Source organism: Sebastes fasciatus, chromosome 7 (genome assembly GCF_043250625.1).
Source record: "Sebastes fasciatus isolate fSebFas1 chromosome 7, fSebFas1.pri, whole genome shotgun sequence".
In the NCBI taxonomy this organism is placed as follows: Eukaryota; Metazoa; Chordata; class Actinopteri; order Perciformes; family Sebastidae; genus Sebastes; species Sebastes fasciatus.
Window position 1 is genome coordinate 3,829,259 of NC_133801.1, and position 19,318 is coordinate 3,848,576.

The window sequence follows — 19,318 nt, forward strand, 5'->3', positions numbered from 1 at the left end:
CCTTTGGGAGGAGATGACAAGAAAACTCAACCTCCAGTCTGAAACACAACGAGCTTCATCTCACATTCATTTTCTGATGCGAGGCAACAAATCCTTCACGAGGAGCACAACAGGATTATATTTCATTATGAGTGGACAGACAAAAGCCAACTCTGATGAACATAAATACATTTTTAAGTCATGCTGGCTGCGTGACTCTAGAGGTGGCACGACTTAGAACAAAATACAGAAGAGAGCTATAAGAATTGTAAACAGCGCTGATTATCACAAATCAACCAACATATTATTTATAAACTCACATGCTCTCAAATTAAGAGATTTGATGGACTTTAGAACTGCACAGTAAAAAATAAGTTTCTTGCAGAAGATGCTCCAAATTAAAGTCAATATGAACAATTGTTTTGCATTTAATTTTAATTAAAGATTAGAACAAATGCAAAACAAAGTATATAAAACAGTCAAAGGAGTTCATTTGTGGAATAGTTTTGAAAAGGAAATGAAAATGTGTTATAAATACACTTAATAGATTTTTAAAAATATATTTAAAAAATGAGATGATTAACAAATATAAAGATGAGGTATGAAAACTAGTGTGTATATTAATTTTTGTTTGGGACTTTTGGATATATATATATATAATTTACATACATTTTACGGACATTTAAACAGCTGATAACATACGAACCAGGTGGTATAAATGTAATGCAAAATAGTGAATGTAAAAAGAGTAGGTGTAATAAGTCTACACCTTATCGGTCAGCTTAAACTTGCTTTGGTTTGTCACTACTGCAAAACTAAAAAAAAAAAAAGCTTATTATTGTTAATCATTATCTTATATATGTGTTTCTGAGTTGTATAAGTTGAAAACAACCAAAATAAATTAAACTAAAAGCGTTTTATAAAACAATGTGTCTGCCTCTGTGATGCTATTAATCTTTAACATCATCAGAGGAGAAGACATCCACGGTGTCATGTGAGAAACTGCACTTTACACTTTGCCAGAGGAGACTGTACCACCAACACGTCCATCAGACGATGTGTGCTCACACACGAAAAGGAATACACAGCTGCATTTAGAGGAAACTATACCAGCTGTTACAGGTAAATATCACCTGCTCAGACCGTATGACAGATACTCTACTTTATATGTGGATCATCACTCAGATTTTGTCTGTTACTTCAAAGTCTTGCTGTTTAGTTAAAGGGGTTGCTAACTAAAAAAAACATCATACGACAGGTCGACAGATATTTACTGAAAGGCCAATATTTTCAGAACCATACTGGACTCCTTGTGATATAATATTTTACTCTGACTCGTCTCTCTTTGTAAAGTTTCACACTGCCTTCTATACGACAGCTGCTGTTCTGTGTGAGCATGACTTGAGTAACTTTGCTGGTTTCACTGTGTAGTTCACCTGTATAGTAACTTTAATCAGTTCAGTTTTTTTTTCTGCAGCCCTGCTGTGAATCCAGCTGTCACTGACTCATTTACTGCACGTGAACCATAAAAACGCAGCTGACTCTCACACTTCCTGCGAAGGTTCAAAATGTTAACCAGGTGGTTAACTTTCACGGCCTTTCTGGTCGGCTCAGTAGATCCAGAGAGAGCAGCTATTGGCCGCGGCTCTCTCACCGTCGCACCAACCTGCAGGGTCAAAGGTCATCCGGAGGCAGAGCTGACTTTAAACTGTGGAGACGGAAAGAACGCAGGTTAGTAAAGAGGATCAAGTCCTGCCTCCTTGTTTCATCAGTGATGAAAGCAGTTATTTCTGTACATAAATAGAAATCATGACAGATTTTGAAGGATGTTTTTCTACTTATGAAGGAAAACCAACAATTTATCTTCTTTACAACACAGCTGTCATCTTATTAACATTTTAATAAATATCAGCAGTTTGGTTCCCACTGAAATCTGTAAAACCATCAGCATACACCTGCAGCTCTCCTCACCTGTAACTGCTCCTCCTTTAATGTGTAGGTGTGGTCCAGTACTGGCACACACCCTTTGGAGACCTCCAGACCCCCGGTTTCCACAGCAAACTGGACCCCGTCTTCATGCACCCTGACGGGAGCCTGGTGGTCCCCAACACCAGCATCCTGCACAGCGGCATGTACTACTGCCTCCTGCATCACACAGAGGGAACGACACTCTGGCGATACGAGCTCCTTGTGGGTCCTGACAGTCAATATAAGCAGCGTGATGCGTTCAGGTTCAGGAGGGATGTCGGGTCTGTAGAGGAGAGGCAGGCAGGTGTTTCAGATGGGCAGTTTGCAGGAGCTGTGGCTGCATCAGTGCTGCTGACCTTTGTGGTTGGATTCAGCGCTGGAGCTCTGACCAGGACTCATGTTCTCAGGTGCGTTCATGGCCCGTACATCCCAGCTTTATATACTGGGATCAGATTCTCAAAATCTGACACTTCTGTTAAATTATTTTGCAATTTTTCTGTCAGTAAATTCTCAAGACATTGTACGTTACGATATATTGGTTTTGGTGATTATGGTTCTCCCACAGAACAGAACTTGAGTTCAGCCGAACAACGAGACAGCCAGAAGCTGAATGCTAGCAAGAGGGAGCTTTTTGAAAACTGCTTTAAAGGGGAACTATGCCCATTTTCAAAATTCATACATGTTATTCCTATGGTCTAAGACGGTACAAAAAGTATTAGTAAACATGAACAACTCTCTCCTAAATCCCGAAACTAGAGTTTTATCCACTTGCTTTCCTAATTCATTGTCTAAGGAGCAGCTCCAGACTTTATACCCTTCGACATCACAAGTTTGAGTTTTAGCACTCTAGATTTGGGATTTGGGAAAGTTGTCCATGTTTATTAATAATTTTTGGATTGTCTTAGCCAATAGGAATTATATTTATGAATTTTGAAAATTGGTGTAGTTCCCCTTTAATGGCCAGGTGCATGTTTACCAGCCTGGTGTAATTAACACCATTTCCTCTTTAGGTGTTTAGGGGCAGTGACTTCAAGGTTGCGATCACCACGGCAACGACGATGCCATGGCCCTAAGGTCTCCGTGACAACCCTGCCGCCCATGTACGACAACCAGGCCTTTGAGATGGAGCAGGTGTTGGACGACGATGACTCTGCGAGATGTGCAACCATGGAAACGACGAGTTCGTCGTCAACCACATCTCCTCCTGCCAAACCTCAGAGAAGCTTCCGGCAAAAAAGACAGGAGGAGCAGGAAACCACGGCCTATCTGGAGGGATGTGACTACATGAAGGAGGAGGAGGAAGCAAGAAGACGTCTGGAGGAAAAGAATAAAGGGTGTGATGAGGAGGAAGAGGAAAAAAGAGAGTTCAGTGGTTTCTATCTATTAGGGGAGGATGGAGGGAGTCAAACCGAAACAGAGGAGGACGGAGAGGAGAAAGATGGAAGAGAGAGCAGGGGGGAGAAGAAACAAAGACAGGAGGAGGAAGAAGTGGAGGAGGCAGATGAGCAGGAGAACAGGAACAAGGAGAGGAGAGGAAGTGAGGAGGAGGAGAAAGGGAGGGATGAGAAGAGGGAGGAGGAGGTAGATGAGCAGGAGAACAGGAACAAGGAGAGGAGAGGAGGTGTTGAGGGGGAGAAAGGGAGGGATGAGAAGAGCGAGGAGGTGGAGGACGGAGAAAAGACGAAGAGAGAGGAGGATGGAGAGACAGACGATGAGACAGGAAGTAACAAAGAGGAGGACACAATGAAAAATGGCGTCGTAGAAGGAGGAGGAGAAACATCACCCTCGCCAGGCCGTCGTAGCCGCGTCATTCGCCTGTACCAGTACGACGAAGACGGCCAGCGGTACGGTCACCTTCCAGACCCCGCCCCCCACCAGGCAGGCCCCGCCCCCAGGCTCAAGCAGCGCTCCCTCTCTTTGACACGCCTCAACGCCATCATGGCCGCTGCCTCAGCAGGGCCGCTGGACACAGGAGAGACGGGGAGGGAGGAGAAAGAGGAGAGGCCGCACTTCCACATGGAGATTTAACAGACACGTTTAAAGGGCCGGTCCACCGTCAGTAGGAACCACTGAGTAAACCAAAGGATCTTTTCATGGGATCACTCGTCTCATACTTAGCTTACAATCAACTATCGATACCTTTGCTTTAAAAAGGACTATACCACAGCATCATTAAATATTTACAATATTGTTGATATAAATACACCATTTTGGTATGAACAACAAAACTAGATCACAATTATGAATTCAGATATCTACCTGGATAATTTAACTCAACGTTCTTCCATCATATCAGTTAACTTTCACCATTTCAGGTTTCAGTGACAATCAGCGATACAATCCAGCAGCTGGCACTTCACTAAAGCAACATGCTACAAGTCATATTCAATGGAAGTCGGAGACATGAAGCTACAAACTGACACCTTAATGATACATGTCCACAGGGGCGTTTTTTTATCATGAGGGATCATCTCGCTCCCCAGCGTTGGACGCTTGATGGGCTGCCACTAGACACGAGGCACCTGATTGGATGAACTTTCTCCCTCGTTGGCTGCTGCTCCCAGCTTTCAAACCGGAACCAACATGGCGGCTCGTTTGGAAACTTTCTTCTCTTATATTATGAAAATAGTTCACCGAAATGTGTTTCTGAAAACTTTTGATGTGAGAAATAAACCATAGAGTTGCTGAATCTGTTGTTATTCTGCATCCAAAACGGTAGGTTTTAAACTCTCGTGAGTTTCTAGAGGCGGCGAGTTGCGTCGGACGCCCGTGATTTGCATAAAGTAGCCTAGACCTCAACTTTATGCAAATGAGGAGCGGTCGACATGACGCGAATCAGTTCAAATGGCGCCGCCAGACTATCAGAATTCATTGCACGGCTGCTTTAACAGACAATGAACGGGAAGCGTGGAAAGGACGGAGGCCATTACACTCGTCGCTGCATGACACGCTACAAAGTTGATCTTGTCTCAACTTTTTTCAGCGCTCCAACGACGCGGTGAAGTTTCAACCAATCATCTTTTTGTTTCACCCTGTTCGGTTCCATCTAACAAAAATAAATGCCGTTAGCCAGCTTCCAGCGGGGTTATTATAGTCAACTAAAACAAAAAGAAGCAGTGAAAAATCCGTTAGTAAACAAACTAATTAAAAACTAAATCCTTTTAGAAAAATTAAAACTAAACAAACTATATTGCTGGAGTAAAAAAACAATAAAATCAAAATGAACAAATTCATTTCAGTTTTTAGCTCCAATATATCACTACCGGAAAAAGAAGAATTTCCGTCAAGTCTCGTGACGTTGAACTACAGAAACTGAACAGACGTGACCTTCCAGGAGATGATACGATGCCATGATTGATTCACTAAAGCAGCGCGAAGATTAAACAAACATTATGACTATTCACAGTTCTCCATGTATATGTTGCTACATACTGCTGAGAAACACTAAAATCACTATAAAACTAAATATATAAAAACTAAAACTTTCTGAAAAACTGAAAACTAACTAAAATTAATTTGAAAAGTCAAAACGAAAATAAAATTTTAATTAATTGAAAATTCAAAACTACTAGAACCGTGGTTCCCACAGCTATTTAACAACATCACGACGTCAACGAACGCTTGAGCAACACTTCAACGGCGTGTGAACATTGCTTAAGTGCATCACTCTGCCTCAGGATGCCCAGTTATGAATGCATTAGAAATCACCGTGACGCGTGTGTACTTATAGTGTTTGGTGAATGAAATCTAGAGGTTGTACCATTTATTAAGAACCAGCTCGTCATACTTCCATTTCTTTTATTACTGTGAAAACATCTATAAACAAGACACAAAATGGAAAAAAATAGTTATCAAGAAAACATAAATTCCACAACTCTTCTCAGTTCATTTTGTTTTCTTATTTTAAGAACTTTTTCTTTTCTCCAAATTAACACTATAAAAAGTCGACTCGGTGAGAGAAAGGCCCGTACCCACACAGGGATGATTCTGTAGTCCATGTTTGTGTGTGAATTGTTTAAGTCTGTCAAGGTGGGATGTGTGAAACTGCAGTTTTTCCATTTTTCTTAAACGATACAGAGATTCCTCCTGTTTGTGGTTTGTGTTTTCTCTCCCTCTTTCTCCTTTTTGGTGTCGCGACGTCGTCTGCTACGAAGCTGACCACGATTTCTGCCATTCCACAAACTCGTCTAGCAGCACCGGCCCTGCAGACAAAACCACAAGGACATAAATTATATTAATATAGATCCTAAGGGTAGCCGTTTAATCTGAGAAATCATGGAGCACAGAGCATTAACAAAATCACATCCGAATAAAAGTATAAACAGTTACTCTCATTCAGAGAGCAAAACTTCAAACTAAAATCACTTTTACCACAGTGATCAGTGCTACATGATCCCTATTTATGGTTCACAGAGATCATTTTCCAGGACATTTTCAGTGATGATCTAACTGGTATGACAGACAGGGACGTTCCTCTCTGTGTAAGTCTGATTTAAAAAAAAATGTGCAGTTTATGGCTTTAACTTATCTATGAAATCATCTCTTACATGGTTAGAAAGTACACATCTACTTGATAGCAACTGAATCAGACATGCTAACCAATTTAACTAACCCTTTAAACAACTTGGGAAAAAAGCAAAGTTATGTTAAGTCATCCAACCTGCACGTGCTACCATGTGATGTGTTCACAGCGTTTCCACAACATAACCGAGGAGCAGCCGATTCAAAACACCCGTCGATAAACTACAATTTAAATGTTATTGTGTTCCTGAACATAACTTAGCCCTTTCAGATGGCAATTACCAAACTCATTTATTCTAACAGCACTTGAACACACCATAAACTAGTCTCTAAATATGAATGTGGATCAGTTTTTCCACATCTACATAAATTATTTGGGAAAGTTGAGGCATTTATGAAAATCATACCGGTAAATCTTTGTATTTTTATTACTGTAATTATTTAGTTACACTTAAGGTCCGTAAAGCGTCGTGGCAGAGCTGACCTTTGAATGTCTGGAGAGAACCAGAGGGTCTAAATGAAGGAAGCTATCATATTAGCTGTGTTGCATCATGCAGTGTCGTATAACTCTTGCTCTGCTGAATGAGAGATTTCCTCTCTGTATCCACCAGTGAAAGTAGCCACACCGAAAATAAAAGCCCTCAAGCGTTTTTCTGTGGACAGTATCCCTTCATTTGTTAACACAAGGCTTTTATTCTGAAATAATTGCAGGACAGTGTTGTAGAAAGGGCAGTGACTTGCACGGCTCCATAAATGAATAGAGTGCCAGCTTTTAATTGTGGGTTATTATTATAATTTACAAATGACCACACACTTCTTAACCTTTTTCGGTCTAAAATAAATATAAATGACATTTATAATGAAGTGAAATGGCCATCATGAAATACAAACTCTATGTAGAAAGCAGTAGCAGCCCAGAAGCAGAAACGCTGCCGGTGTGGACACCACAGGCGTGAAAGACGCAGCAGTTCAGCGAGGTAGCCGCCATGCGCCGCTCAAGTGGCCTGTGTGGCCATCAGTGTGGAGCTACTGTGAAATCAAAGATGTTAGCGAGCTGATTGTATACTCACAAGCTCCGTCTTCATCGTAGTTACTGAGGTCTGTGTTGATGGTCCTGCTGAACTCCAAAACGTTATACCACTGGTCCTTATTCATCCCCTTGTACTTGGACTGCTGAAGGAGAGATGAATGGGGGGGAGGCAGTTAGGAAGTGCAAAGAAAACCTACTGGTGTCGCAACCTTCTGCAGTCCTTGTACAAGCTGCGAGAGAAAAGATATTTACCTCCAGGAACTGGTGGAAGACTGGGAAGAGAGGCCACGTTGTCTCCAGCAGCAAAGCCAGCATGGATTTAGCCGTGTCCATGTCCAAACTCCTCTGGTCCTTATCCTGATAAGACATGACAATGGCACAAAGACAACAACAGTGAGTGACAGAGTGACAATTTCAGTCTCTGTTTTTGATCCTGTGACTACGGCTGATGGTTGCTTTCTCACAGAGCTCTCAGGTAATATTTAAAGGCTGCACATTCATTGTATTAAAATCTCAACTCATTGCACATCACTGCAGGCGAGAGGTGAGAAGTTAAACCACCAGACGGTAGCAAAAACAAGATTTTCAGGGGGTGTTAAGTTATTCTTCAAACAAACAAGAAAAACAGCAAACTCACTCTGGCAAAGTCAAAGGCGTATCTGTAGATGTTTTTGAAGACGACAGAGTCGTTGAGCTCACCGCGCAGGTAATCCAGTTTGCTCTGTAACCTCTCTGTGCAGTCACACCTGAAAGTAGGTGAAGGGCCGCACGTAAGACAGACAGCAACAGTTCAACACTTTTTCTGACAGGTTTACTGACAACTAAAGACAGTCAGTGGTCGGCATAGACAGACACATAAACTAAATGTGGGTCATGAGAACAAGAGGAAGTCTCATTTGTAACATTAATTTCAATCAATATAAAATTGAAAGTTAAAATGAAGTTACTTACTGTAATAACGTCATTCCCCTGAGCCACTCCTCTTTTGTGAAGAACCCCATGCTTGCTGCTTCTAGATGCCAAGCTAAAACTAACATGATAATCTGAAGGAAAGAGAGGCAATACATTTAATCCCGATTTAAAATCAACATTGGTGCATGAGCACAGGGTCGTCGTCACACTGTGTAATCTCTTTACAGCTTCCAGAGATTGTAAAAAGGGAAATGAAGGAGAGTTGAGCACACAAACTAAGGCTGGACAATATATATTGATTGATCGGTTTAGTTGTTTGGTCTATAAAATATCAGAAAATGGTGAAAAATGACCCAAAGCCCAAGATGACGTCCTCAAATGTCTTGATTTGTTCACAACTCAAAGATACTCAGTTTACTGTCATAGGAGGAAAGACACCAGAAAATATTCACATTTAAAAAGCTGGAATCAGAGAATTTGGACTTTTCTTTAAAAAAAAAATTACTCAAATTGATTAATCAATTATCAAAATAGTTTGCGATTAATTTATATAATAGTTGAGAACTAATCGCTTAATTATTGCAGCTCTAAACTAGACCATGTCATCATATTTTCTACTTTGCAGTTCAGAGTGTAAAACAATATTGTCTCCCTGTCGCCTAGTCGTCCTCGTTCCTGGACGTCAGTGTATGAAGCTTCATAAATAACTTGCATCCTACTCTGAGGTAGGAGTGACTCTAGTCCTGGATTAATTCGGGGACCAGGTGAAGGATAAGCAGCCGGGGGTGACTCACGTTCTCTGGTTCCACACCGATGTCTATACAGAACTTCTCCATGGCCTCCGGACCGACCACCTTGTCGGGGCCGGCGTACCCGTGGAACCAGGCCAGGCACTTCTTATTGGAGAACAGCTTTTCAGCTATCGGCCTTGCACCGCGGATCTGAGGTCGGGTGAAGCTACAACACAGACACAAGCTTTAGGTTCAAAATTACACAACAGTTTTAAATGAATAAATGCATCTTGTACTGATAAGGGCAGAAAGGAACAAAACTCTGAACACATACAGATGTATTTTCTTTGACTTGTTGTCTGAATGCAACATTAACACACACACACACACACACACACACACACGCACACGCACACGCACGCGCGGAAAATGAGAAGGCGAGGGGTTCAGTATGTCCACTGCCGGGTGAAAAACAACCCTGCTAGTTCTTTTTCAGGCTTTCAGCCAGTGACTGTCCTCTCAAGCAAAGAGCCTATTACTCACTAGATCCTCATTAGAGGTTGGCTCAACATGCCACAAAACACCTAGGACCCAAACTGAGCGATACACCGCAAAAAAAAGAAGAAAATTCTAATGGGACGCAAGATACAAAAACAACTTGAGTGGGGGAGATTTCCTGCACTGCAGATACAGTAGATGACAAGAGAGGACAGACATACGCTCACTCACACTATAACTTTGTGTCTGTTTACCTTGTAATTTTACATTTGTGCTCATGATCATCTGCATCAGGGAGCTTCCTCTTCTTCTTCACAGGCATCACTGAACCTTTAATGGGCTTCACTAGGTGGCCTACACATTAGAGAAATAAAAAAACATGTTGTCACACACTTCTACATGACAACACAAGGCAATAATCTATGAAAGAATAAAATGTGCAGGATGATACCTGTGTACTTCTGGCTGCCTTGTCCATTCAAATCTAGGATATTCTGTAATAAAAAAAACAAAATCTCAGTTAAAAAAGTTCCTGCAAGGTCTGTCAAAGTTAACGCGATAATAACACAAATTCATACTAGCTTGTCATGAAGGAGGTTAACTAACGCTCCAAACCTATGCTAAAATTTAGCGCGGAAAAACTGTCATGGCCATTTTCAAAGGGGTCCCTCTGACCTCTGACCTCCAGATATGTGAATGAAAATGGGTTTTATGGGTACCCACGAGTCTCCCCTTTACAGACATGCCCACTTTATGATAATCACATGCAGTTTGGGGCAAGTCATAGTCAAGTCAGCACACTGACAGCTGTTGTTGCCTGTTGGGCTGCAGTTTGCCATGTTATGATTGGAGCATATTCTTTATGCTAAATGCAGTACCTGTGAAGATTTCTGGACAATATGTGTCATTGTTTTGTGTGGTTAATTGCTTTCGAATAATAAATATATACATACATTTGCATAGAGCAGCATATTTGTCCTTTCCCATGTTGATAAGAGTATTAAATACTTGACAAATCTCCCTTTAAGGTACATTTTGAACAGATAAATCATGTGTGATAAATTTGCGATTAATCACGATTAACTATGGACAATCATGCGATTAATCGCGATTAAATATTTGAATCGACTGACAGCCCTTGTTCCTGCACCACATTGTTTTATATTAATTTTTTTTTTTAAATAAAAACAATTGATGGACAAAAAAGAGATAATCCTTAACCCAGTCAGCTGTATATTCACTGTATAAATGTTGGACCACATCAGCTTTGTCCGCTAGGGGTGTACCATATCATATTGTTCACGATAATACAGGTATCATTTTTAATATGATAAAAAAAAAAAATCATTGCATGATAATGGCAATATTCCACTACATCTAAAAATAAACATGACTACTTACAAGCTTGTCCAGTGTTACTGATGCTGTACCGATGCCTGCCAGGCGGTGTGGATTGGTCCTACCTGTGGGCACCTGAATCAATACAAGCAAGATATCATTATCAGTACACAGAGAATTAAAAACTAGAGGAAAACTGTGGTCACAAGTAATTGAAAGCATCTCACCATTAAACACAATCTAATTGTTGTGAATTGAATCAAAACAAGTCGCTGTAAAAGTTTATTTTAATGCAAAAATCTTTTTAATGTAAAGATTTTACAAACCATACAATGTTACATACAACTATAATCGCTTTGCTTTAATATGAATTAATTTAAATCTATGAATGGATGTCTGCTTTATACGGATCCATAATATTTGGGAACCTCCCATTCAGCTACAAGAGCATTAACGGGCAAACAGAAAAACACCACTGTGTTATGAAAAATTTATAATAAATAAAAACACACAAGTGGTTGAATTTTTGGGGGAGCGTTGCTTCAGCTCTAAGTGAGATGATGACATACTATCCACTTCTTAAAAACCATATATCACATGCAGACATTCAAAATTAATCTCGGAAATTAGTATGCAGAATCATGCTGTATAAGGTAAGTTTACTAGACACAGAGGCCACTCTCAATTACAGATTTAATAGAGTTTAGAGTGCAGCAGCTGTCACGAGTAGGACTCATTATTCCTTAATGTCAGCAATTTCTGATATTGAAAAAAAAGTTGAATAAGTCATTTTAAACAAAAAAAAAGGGTCTGCATTTAAAAACTTCAACTTGTACCCTGCTATTAGCTGTCATCAGTGATGGAAGAAGTATTCAGATATTTTACTGAAGTAAAAGTAATAATCAACACTGTGAAAACACAAGTAAAAGTCTTGCATTCAAAACCTTACTGAAGTAAAAGTATGTGAATTATCTGCAACATGTACTTAAAAGTATGAAAAGTAAAATTACTGAGTGTACTCAAATGTTCCCTGTCAGTGTTTTACTATTATATCTGATGTTTCTGAAATACTATTACTGCTGCATTATTGTGTATGTTGCATTTTAACTCCTTTATATCCTGTTGGCTAGTTTAATCTATAGCAATAAGATCATCATGTTTGTAGCGTTGCTGTCCTGTGAGAAGCCACTGGACAGGAAGTGGATGAAAAACTGTAAAGTAACTAAAGCTGAATCAGATAAATGTAGTGGAGTAAAAAGTACACTTTATACCTCTGAGATGTAGTGAAGTAGAAGTATAAAGCTGTATAAAAAGGAAATGCTCAAGTAAAGTACAAGTACCTCAAATTTGTACTCAAGTTCAGTACATTTACACAAGTATTGTACTTAACTACAATACTTAACTACAGTGCTAGCACTAGTTTTTTCCGCCAGGCCGTCAGACTTTTAAATAGATAATTCATACGACACTTTCTCACACAAAAATTGCAATAAACAAGTGCAATACCTCAATCATATATCTTATACTGTATATGTTCTTAATATGCCTTGTACAAAGTATTTCCCTTTATTATTGTAATATAACTTATAATGGAGCTTCCCAGCAAAAAGCATTTCACACGATTGTACTTGTATAACCGGCGTGACAATAAACATCTCGAATCTTGAATCTTAAATCTTGAGTAACAGGTAGGAGCAAAACAGTGTTTAATTAACGCTAATAAGATTTGTTACGTTAATTAGGAACGAAAATGACTAAACAGGACTATTGGGTGTCTGCTATGTGAACTCAAATTATTATATTTCATATTTTATTTTAATGTTAAAAAAAAAACATTGTGTTTGTACCACTATGAAGAATATGTGTATTTCAATTTTAGCTTTAAAACTGGGCCCGGTAAATCCTCCGGAAGATTGATTGCGTTAATGAGTTAAAGGTCCCATATCCTGCTCATTTTCAGGTTCATACTTGTATTTTGTGTTTCTACTAAAACATGTTTACATGCTGTAATGTAAAAAAAAAAAAAACACTTTATTTTCCTCATACTGTCTGCCTAAATATACCTGTATTTACCCTTTGTCTGAAACGCTCTGTTTTAGTGCATTTCAACGGAATTGCGTTGCTAGGCAACAGTTTGGGTCCATGTTTACTTCCTGTCAGCTGATGTTATTTACATACACTGAAACAGGAAATAAATTGGGACATATTTAGAATGTTTACGTTTAAAACTGTAATGATCTATATATTGTATATGCTGTTGTGTTAACCGTTAGCTGTTAGTAGCAGAGACGTCTTGGAAAACAACAATAATGTAAATAAACCCATTGTTGTTGTTGCATAAAAGCAGTAGAAATGAAAAAGTTGAGATTATTTCTACCATTCTTTCACAGCACATCAACAGGTCAACAAATAGTCACATACATAGAGTGAATACACTCTGAGGGGTCTGACGATTGTTTAAACCTTCAATTACAGGTGTCAAAAGATATATTTTCTTTTCTTCTGTACTGTTTTTTGTATGTATTTCATTGTTTTTATTGGTGGTTTTTCTGCACATTCTGTGTACTTCTTGTTGTTGTTTAACTTTTGTTCTATTTTTAAAATTATGTTAGTTTAGATCTTTCTTCCTTTTTTATTATTGTTTTTTTTTCATTGACTGGATTTTGTGCAGTTTTATATATGTGCAAATAAATAAATAAATAAAACAACAATAAAATATGTAAATAAACCTCATTGCTGTTGTTGCATATAAACAGTACAAATGAAAAAGTTGAGATTATTTCTACCATTCTTTCACAACACATCTACAGGTCAACATACAGTCACATATAAATAGCATATGTATATTAAACTCTGAGGACGTTCAGTTACCGTTAGTGTTCCGTTGGTGTTGGTGTTTAGCTCAACTCGGCTAACGAGGCTACGATGACTAATGTCACAAATATCAACCAGATACCGCATCTGGTTGTCGATTAAACACCACAGAAACGTCAAATACATTTAAATACAGCATCAAACACACCTTTTAAATGGTTCTAGGGTTCAATAGTCGCTGCTAGGACACTTCTTTTGTCTGATAGCGGTCAGAGTTAGCAGCTAACGTTAGCAGTTAGCTACCGTTAGCTGCTAACTACTAGCTAACGTTAGCTAGCTACGTTAATTTCTCAATATGACCCTCGTCAAAAGCTCATTAAAACCACCAGTTAACACTAAATACAAGAGAGTTACTTATTCTAATAATCGGTAAGAGTTTAGGTGGTTAAAGTACTTTAAACACTCACCTTTTATCACACTTAAGCTGACAGATCAGATCAGTTCCACCTGCTGCTGCTTTGGTTTCTCTGCTTCTGTCGCCGGCGCTTCCGGGGGAGCGGATACCACCGACGCTTTATGGGGGTGTTGCGAAATAAACGTTCCCATGTCATTAAAAGTCTTTGCATTCAAATGTTCACAAATTTAACAAAGACATATTTAGAAAATAATATGTTTAATTTTATTTAAATACCAATAGTACAGAAAAGAGGAATAGAGGAAAACGTCTATAAGATCCTGTGCATCCACCCTGCCGGACCGAAAAAGTGGGGGAAACCGGCATCTTTTTAAAGGAGCAGTCCATATTTTTTTCTCACATGTTTATTTGTTTATTTATTTATTTTTATTTATTTATTTATTTTCTTCCTTTAATTTATTTTTCTCTCCATTTTGCTTTATCAATATTTCATTTTATTTCATTTTGTTATGAGGAAAAGGAAGGGGGAAAAAAGAAAGGAAGAAAAAGAAAAAAAAGAAGAAAAAAAAAAAAAATATATATATATATATATATAAAAGAAAAAAACAAGAAAAAAAAAACCTCCTCAACTGGCCGGGCATGGGCCATGATGCCTCAACACCAACTGATTTCCTCCTCCATCTCCTCTCTCTTCCTCCAATGATTCTATGGATAGAAAAGGGCAGGAGCCCTGAGCTATCAAACCAGGTTCACGAATTTATGATACGATTTTCTCACATGTAGCACTCACATGATCAGTGGACTAGACACAAACCCACTGAGGCTATCAGACAGGGGATTATAACCTAAAAGGAACATTTTATTTTAATAAAAAAAAAAAAAAACATTGTGTTTGTACCACTATGAAGAATATGTGTATTTCAATTTCAGCTTTAAAACTGTGCCTGGAAAAACCTCCGGAAGATTGATTGCGTTAATGCGTTAATGCGTTAAAGGTCCCATATCTTGCTCATTTTCAGGTTCATACTTTTATATTATAGTATTTTGTGTTTCTAGTAGAACATGTTTACATTCTGTAATGTTAAAAAAAACAGTTTTATTTTCCTCATACTGTCTGCCTGAATATACCTGTATTCACGCTCTGTCTGAAACGCTCTGTTTTAGTGCATTTCAACGGAATTGCGTTGCTAGGCAACAGTTTGGGTCCATGTTTACTTCCTGTCAGCTGATGTTATTTACATACACTGCAAAAGGAAATAAACTGGGACACATTTAGAATGTTTATGTTTAAAACCGTGTAATGATCTATATATTGTATATTTGTGACATCACAAATGGACAGAAATCCTAACGGCTTGTTTCAAATGCAACAATTTCTGAACACAGGCTGTGTTTATTTCTCCGTATATTGAGCGTTTTGATCGTTTAACAGTATTTATATAGCACTTAAACCTGCTTTATAATATAAAAGACATGAAAATCTCACTTTTTACAATATGGGTCCTTTAAAGAAATTAGTGAATTTGCGGGTTAACTTTAATAGTATACACACATGTGAAATGACTTTTGCATATTTGGATAACAACTATTACAATTCAATAAAAACAAATTATTGTCATTTTGCACATCAAAAACAATTAAAGTCCAATAAAAACTTCTATAAATCTGTGACTTGTGTCTGGAAGTGGAAAAAGAAACAGAAATCTCTCTGTCTTTATAGTTGTTTACAGCTTTATTTTGCCACAAAATAAATTATTCAACTTTCAAAAAATATTTGAAACAAGCAAAACAAACAGCGCACATGAAAGTAGTTGAACCACTCTCCTCCCATTCTCCAAACAACACGTTTTTTTTAATATCTTTACTTGATGCAGTGGCAAACATTCAGCTGGTTTAGGCTGTGACTGATTGTGTTTAGTTCAAGTGTTGTCATTATGCAAGGCTACAGGTAAGTCTGCCCACCTGTGCAGTCCAAGCTGATGGGTGGGCGGGTAGAAGGTATCCAACGAGAAAAACACCATGGCAACCACAGCCCGCTCCACAGGCTAACAAACACTTTCAACTCCTTTAAGCTCGACTGAAGTTAAACCAGAAGTCTACGGAAAGGTTTCAGCTCTAATACTGATTATTGATTGGACAAAACAGAACACATTCAGCTATTGTTCATCATAACACAGAATGTCTAATATAAAGGGCAGTAAAATAAAACCTATACCTGTATTTCAATATAAGTTACCATGGAGGGAAGTGACCTTTTTAAATAGTTAGTTCTGTGCAGTTTGTCTAAAGCTCTGGTCTGAGAGCTGTACAGTCGGCTCACACATACTGGGTTTCTTACAGTTTTGCTGTAGACAGGAAGCAGTTGTGGATGAGGGCATCATTCAATATGATGACCAAACTACAAAAAATTAAAATAGTGACATATTAGTTTAGTCAATACCAGAAAAAAAGAACCCATAACTCAGTAACATATCCTCGGTGGCCACTTTATTAGGTACACCTGTACAGACTGGTGAAATCTAAAACAACCGTTCTGCCATGAAGTCTGTTTTTATGACGCCTATAAGGTTCAGTTTTTAACCTACATTTCCCAGAATGCCTTATGCTTTCATTCTGCTGCTTTCAATCACATTTGGTTGTCAGGATGTAGACATATAAACTTGTGACCACAGCGTAGACTCTGTGGTTGTGCACTCTTGTGTTTGTGTGACAAATGACTCCCTGTACGATTGTTAAACTCTTCGCTCTTTGATGGAGAAGAAAAATAAAACCAAACAACAAAACGGCCCAAGGAGTACAAGATACATCACCTGCAGCATATCAGTCACTGTTTTTTTGGGTAGATGAGATAATACATACGCAGATTATTTTTAGCATTTCTTTAGATTTGCTGGGGAAGATCAAATGAGTGGAGCTCACCGTGTTAACGCTGTTAAATAAGTTGTTGATTGCAGAAAGAATGAATGTGATTTACTGGGACTCATTTCACTGTACTTTCACTGTACTCTGTGTACTCAAGGATGGTTTAAAAGTATAACAACAGGAGATCATCTGCAAAATACTAACTGAGCCCGATCTGTGCATAGAGAAGGAAACTGCATAATGTGATTGACTTGGGGAGTTTGTTTCATCTCAGAAGAAAAAAAGCTTCACCACATTCAGAAAAAGAATTGCTAATAACAAGACAACTCTTGTGTAAAATGTAAATGTGATTATTACCAACATCCTGGTCTTGTAGTAACAGAAAGTGAAAATATATTTCAGCATTTTGACAAACAGCAGATACGAATCCAATCATTAGATGAGATTAGAGAGCGTTGCAGTAAATAAATACTGTGTGAGCTCTATGAATGTACGCTAAGAAAACATCTTTCCAGAAACAAAACATGGAAAAGAAAACAAAAACATTTCAAATGACAAAGAAAGTAACATTCTTCATAAATATAGAATAAATATAAAAACAATTCAATCCCACACACTCACTGTTGTCTTTCCTCTTCCTCACTGCTCACAGGATCTCATTTTGTCTGTAGACGTTTAGTTTAGATTAAGATTATTCATTAAGTTTAGTAGACGTCTAGTCTTAGCCTAGGCATTGTTTCAATCTGTGAATCTGTGTATAAACATATACAGTTATACTGTAAACAGGTTTTGCATTTAAAAAATATGTAATTTTGTTTTTAAAATATGGTCTAAAACCAGGCTATGTGTGGCCAATAAATCCTGTGGTCTCTATCAGCGCTAAAGCAAAGAGGTGATGTTGAAAAGACATCTATTGCTCAGTGCGTAGTTTCTGCAGCAGATTCACCCTGAACATGAGGGGAGCTGCTGTGGGAATTATTTAAAACCTAAAATATATTAAATGTCTGAGCAGCAGCAAGAATGCAGTGATGCAACTCAGCAAGTGTAGAAATCCACTGTGCGACGTTGGTTTGACTACAGTATTTCTTTCAAATATGTTTTTAATAGCCGTTCAGCCACTGGAGGAGCTCCACTTCCCATCAACTCCCTATAACCACCTCTGAAAGAAAACTAAAATTTAATGCTGGAAATTTTTCTGTAGAGAATTTGGAACCAATAGAAATGTGCGAAGCTCTCAAGAATAAAAGCTGTTAAAGGAAACGAAAGCAACGTCTTCATTTCCTACTGGCTATTCTTCACTTCAGTCTGCCTTGACTACCCGACTGATAATTAAATCCAAAATTAAGAAATATGTTACATGAAGGTCATTTGTCACATGGTGAGTGTTTAGGATCAAGTTTCCATTATTCATTTTAAACTGTAATGCATTAAATATAATCCCACAGTGATTCAGCTTCATGCCAGAAATCATTCTATAAGAGTATAATTTTCCATGTTTTTTAGATATTAATTAAAGTCTGATTGAACACTCTCTGCATAACTGTATGTAGAGAGCTCTCTCAGTCCCAGTAACTCATCCTCCATACTGGTTCTCGTTAAGACTTCATCCAACATTCAGCTGAAGCTGACGTCCCACTTCAGATGATTTTCTTTTCTTTTTTTTTTAGAAAGTATTTAAAGATAATTATTTCTGGCATTGTTTTTAAATTACTTCCAAAAAATATCTTTTGCATTTCTGTACTGCACTTTCTTGTTACTTCTTGGTCGACATTTGTGAAACGTTAACACTGGCTCTACTACACACTACTGACCACCAGTTCCTGCCGTTACAGCGAGCAAATAAAGGTCAAACTATGCAACAACAATGAGGTCAGTGTTTTACGTAACAGCTAACAAGACATGTGACCCTGGACGGCTGTGGCTCAGGAGGCAGAGCAGGTTGTCTGAGAGGTAGAAAAGTAAGAGGACGTATTGGTGGCATTGTAGAGGAGTGTAATATTACGAGAAAAAACGCAAAATTTCAGAGATTAAAGTCGTAAATTTACAAGACAAAACTCAGATATTTTCTGAGATTCTTCCTCTTTGGGCTGCTCCCGCTAGAGGTCGCCACAGCGGATCATCTGTTTCCATCTAGGTGGTAACCCGGTCCTCGACTGATCCGGTATTTGATTTAATGATCCACGTATTTGATTTGGCATGTGTTTTACATGGCATGCCCTTCCTGATGCACGAAGACTGACGAAACCAGAG

At 38.5% G+C, this 19,318-nt stretch overlaps 2 protein-coding genes across 5 annotated transcripts in view; one reads left to right on the forward strand and one right to left on the reverse strand.

Annotated features, from left to right (window-relative positions):
• Positions 1–818: 818 nt before the first annotated feature.
• LOC141771124 (uncharacterized) lies at positions 819–4,403 on the forward strand. 2 transcript variants are annotated; one of them, XM_074641062.1, is made up of 4 exons: positions 819–1,101; positions 1,541–1,710; positions 1,979–2,354; positions 2,958–4,403. In XM_074641062.1, exons 2-4 carry the CDS (start codon positions 1,548–1,550, stop codon positions 3,973–3,975), a joined length of 1,557 nt encoding a protein of 518 aa, XP_074497163.1. In that variant the 5' UTR covers positions 819–1,101; positions 1,541–1,547; the 3' UTR covers positions 3,976–4,403. The 2 variants fall into 2 exon arrangements, with proteins under 2 accessions (XP_074497163.1, XP_074497162.1); XM_074641061.1 differs by having other exon boundaries at positions 824–1,101; positions 1,457–1,710.
• A 1,327-nt stretch (positions 4,404–5,730) lies between these two features.
• dcun1d5 (DCN1, defective in cullin neddylation 1, domain containing 5 (S. cerevisiae)) overlaps positions 5,731–19,318 on the reverse strand; it is a 46,242-nt gene continuing 32,654 nt past the window's right edge. Inside the window, exons 1-10 of one of the 3 annotated variants that reach the window (XM_074641070.1) lie at positions 14,259–14,377; positions 11,041–11,112; positions 10,091–10,133; positions 9,894–9,993; positions 9,205–9,367; positions 8,450–8,541; positions 8,136–8,244; positions 7,751–7,855; positions 7,539–7,638; positions 5,731–6,149 (exon numbers count right to left, since the gene is read on the reverse strand). In XM_074641070.1, coding sequence (XP_074497171.1) covers positions 6,094–6,149; positions 7,539–7,638; positions 7,751–7,855; positions 8,136–8,244; positions 8,450–8,541; positions 9,205–9,367; positions 9,894–9,961 — 693 coding nt within the window. In that variant the 5' untranslated portion in view covers positions 9,962–9,993; positions 10,091–10,133; positions 11,041–11,112; positions 14,259–14,377 and the 3' untranslated portion in view covers positions 5,731–6,093. Of the gene's footprint in view, positions 6,150–7,538; positions 7,642–7,750; positions 7,856–8,135; positions 8,245–8,449; positions 8,542–9,204; positions 9,368–9,893; positions 9,994–10,090; positions 10,134–11,040; positions 11,113–14,258; positions 14,378–19,318 lie in introns of those variants that run through there. The other 2 variants (XM_074641069.1, XM_074641071.1) reach the window with 2 other exon arrangements.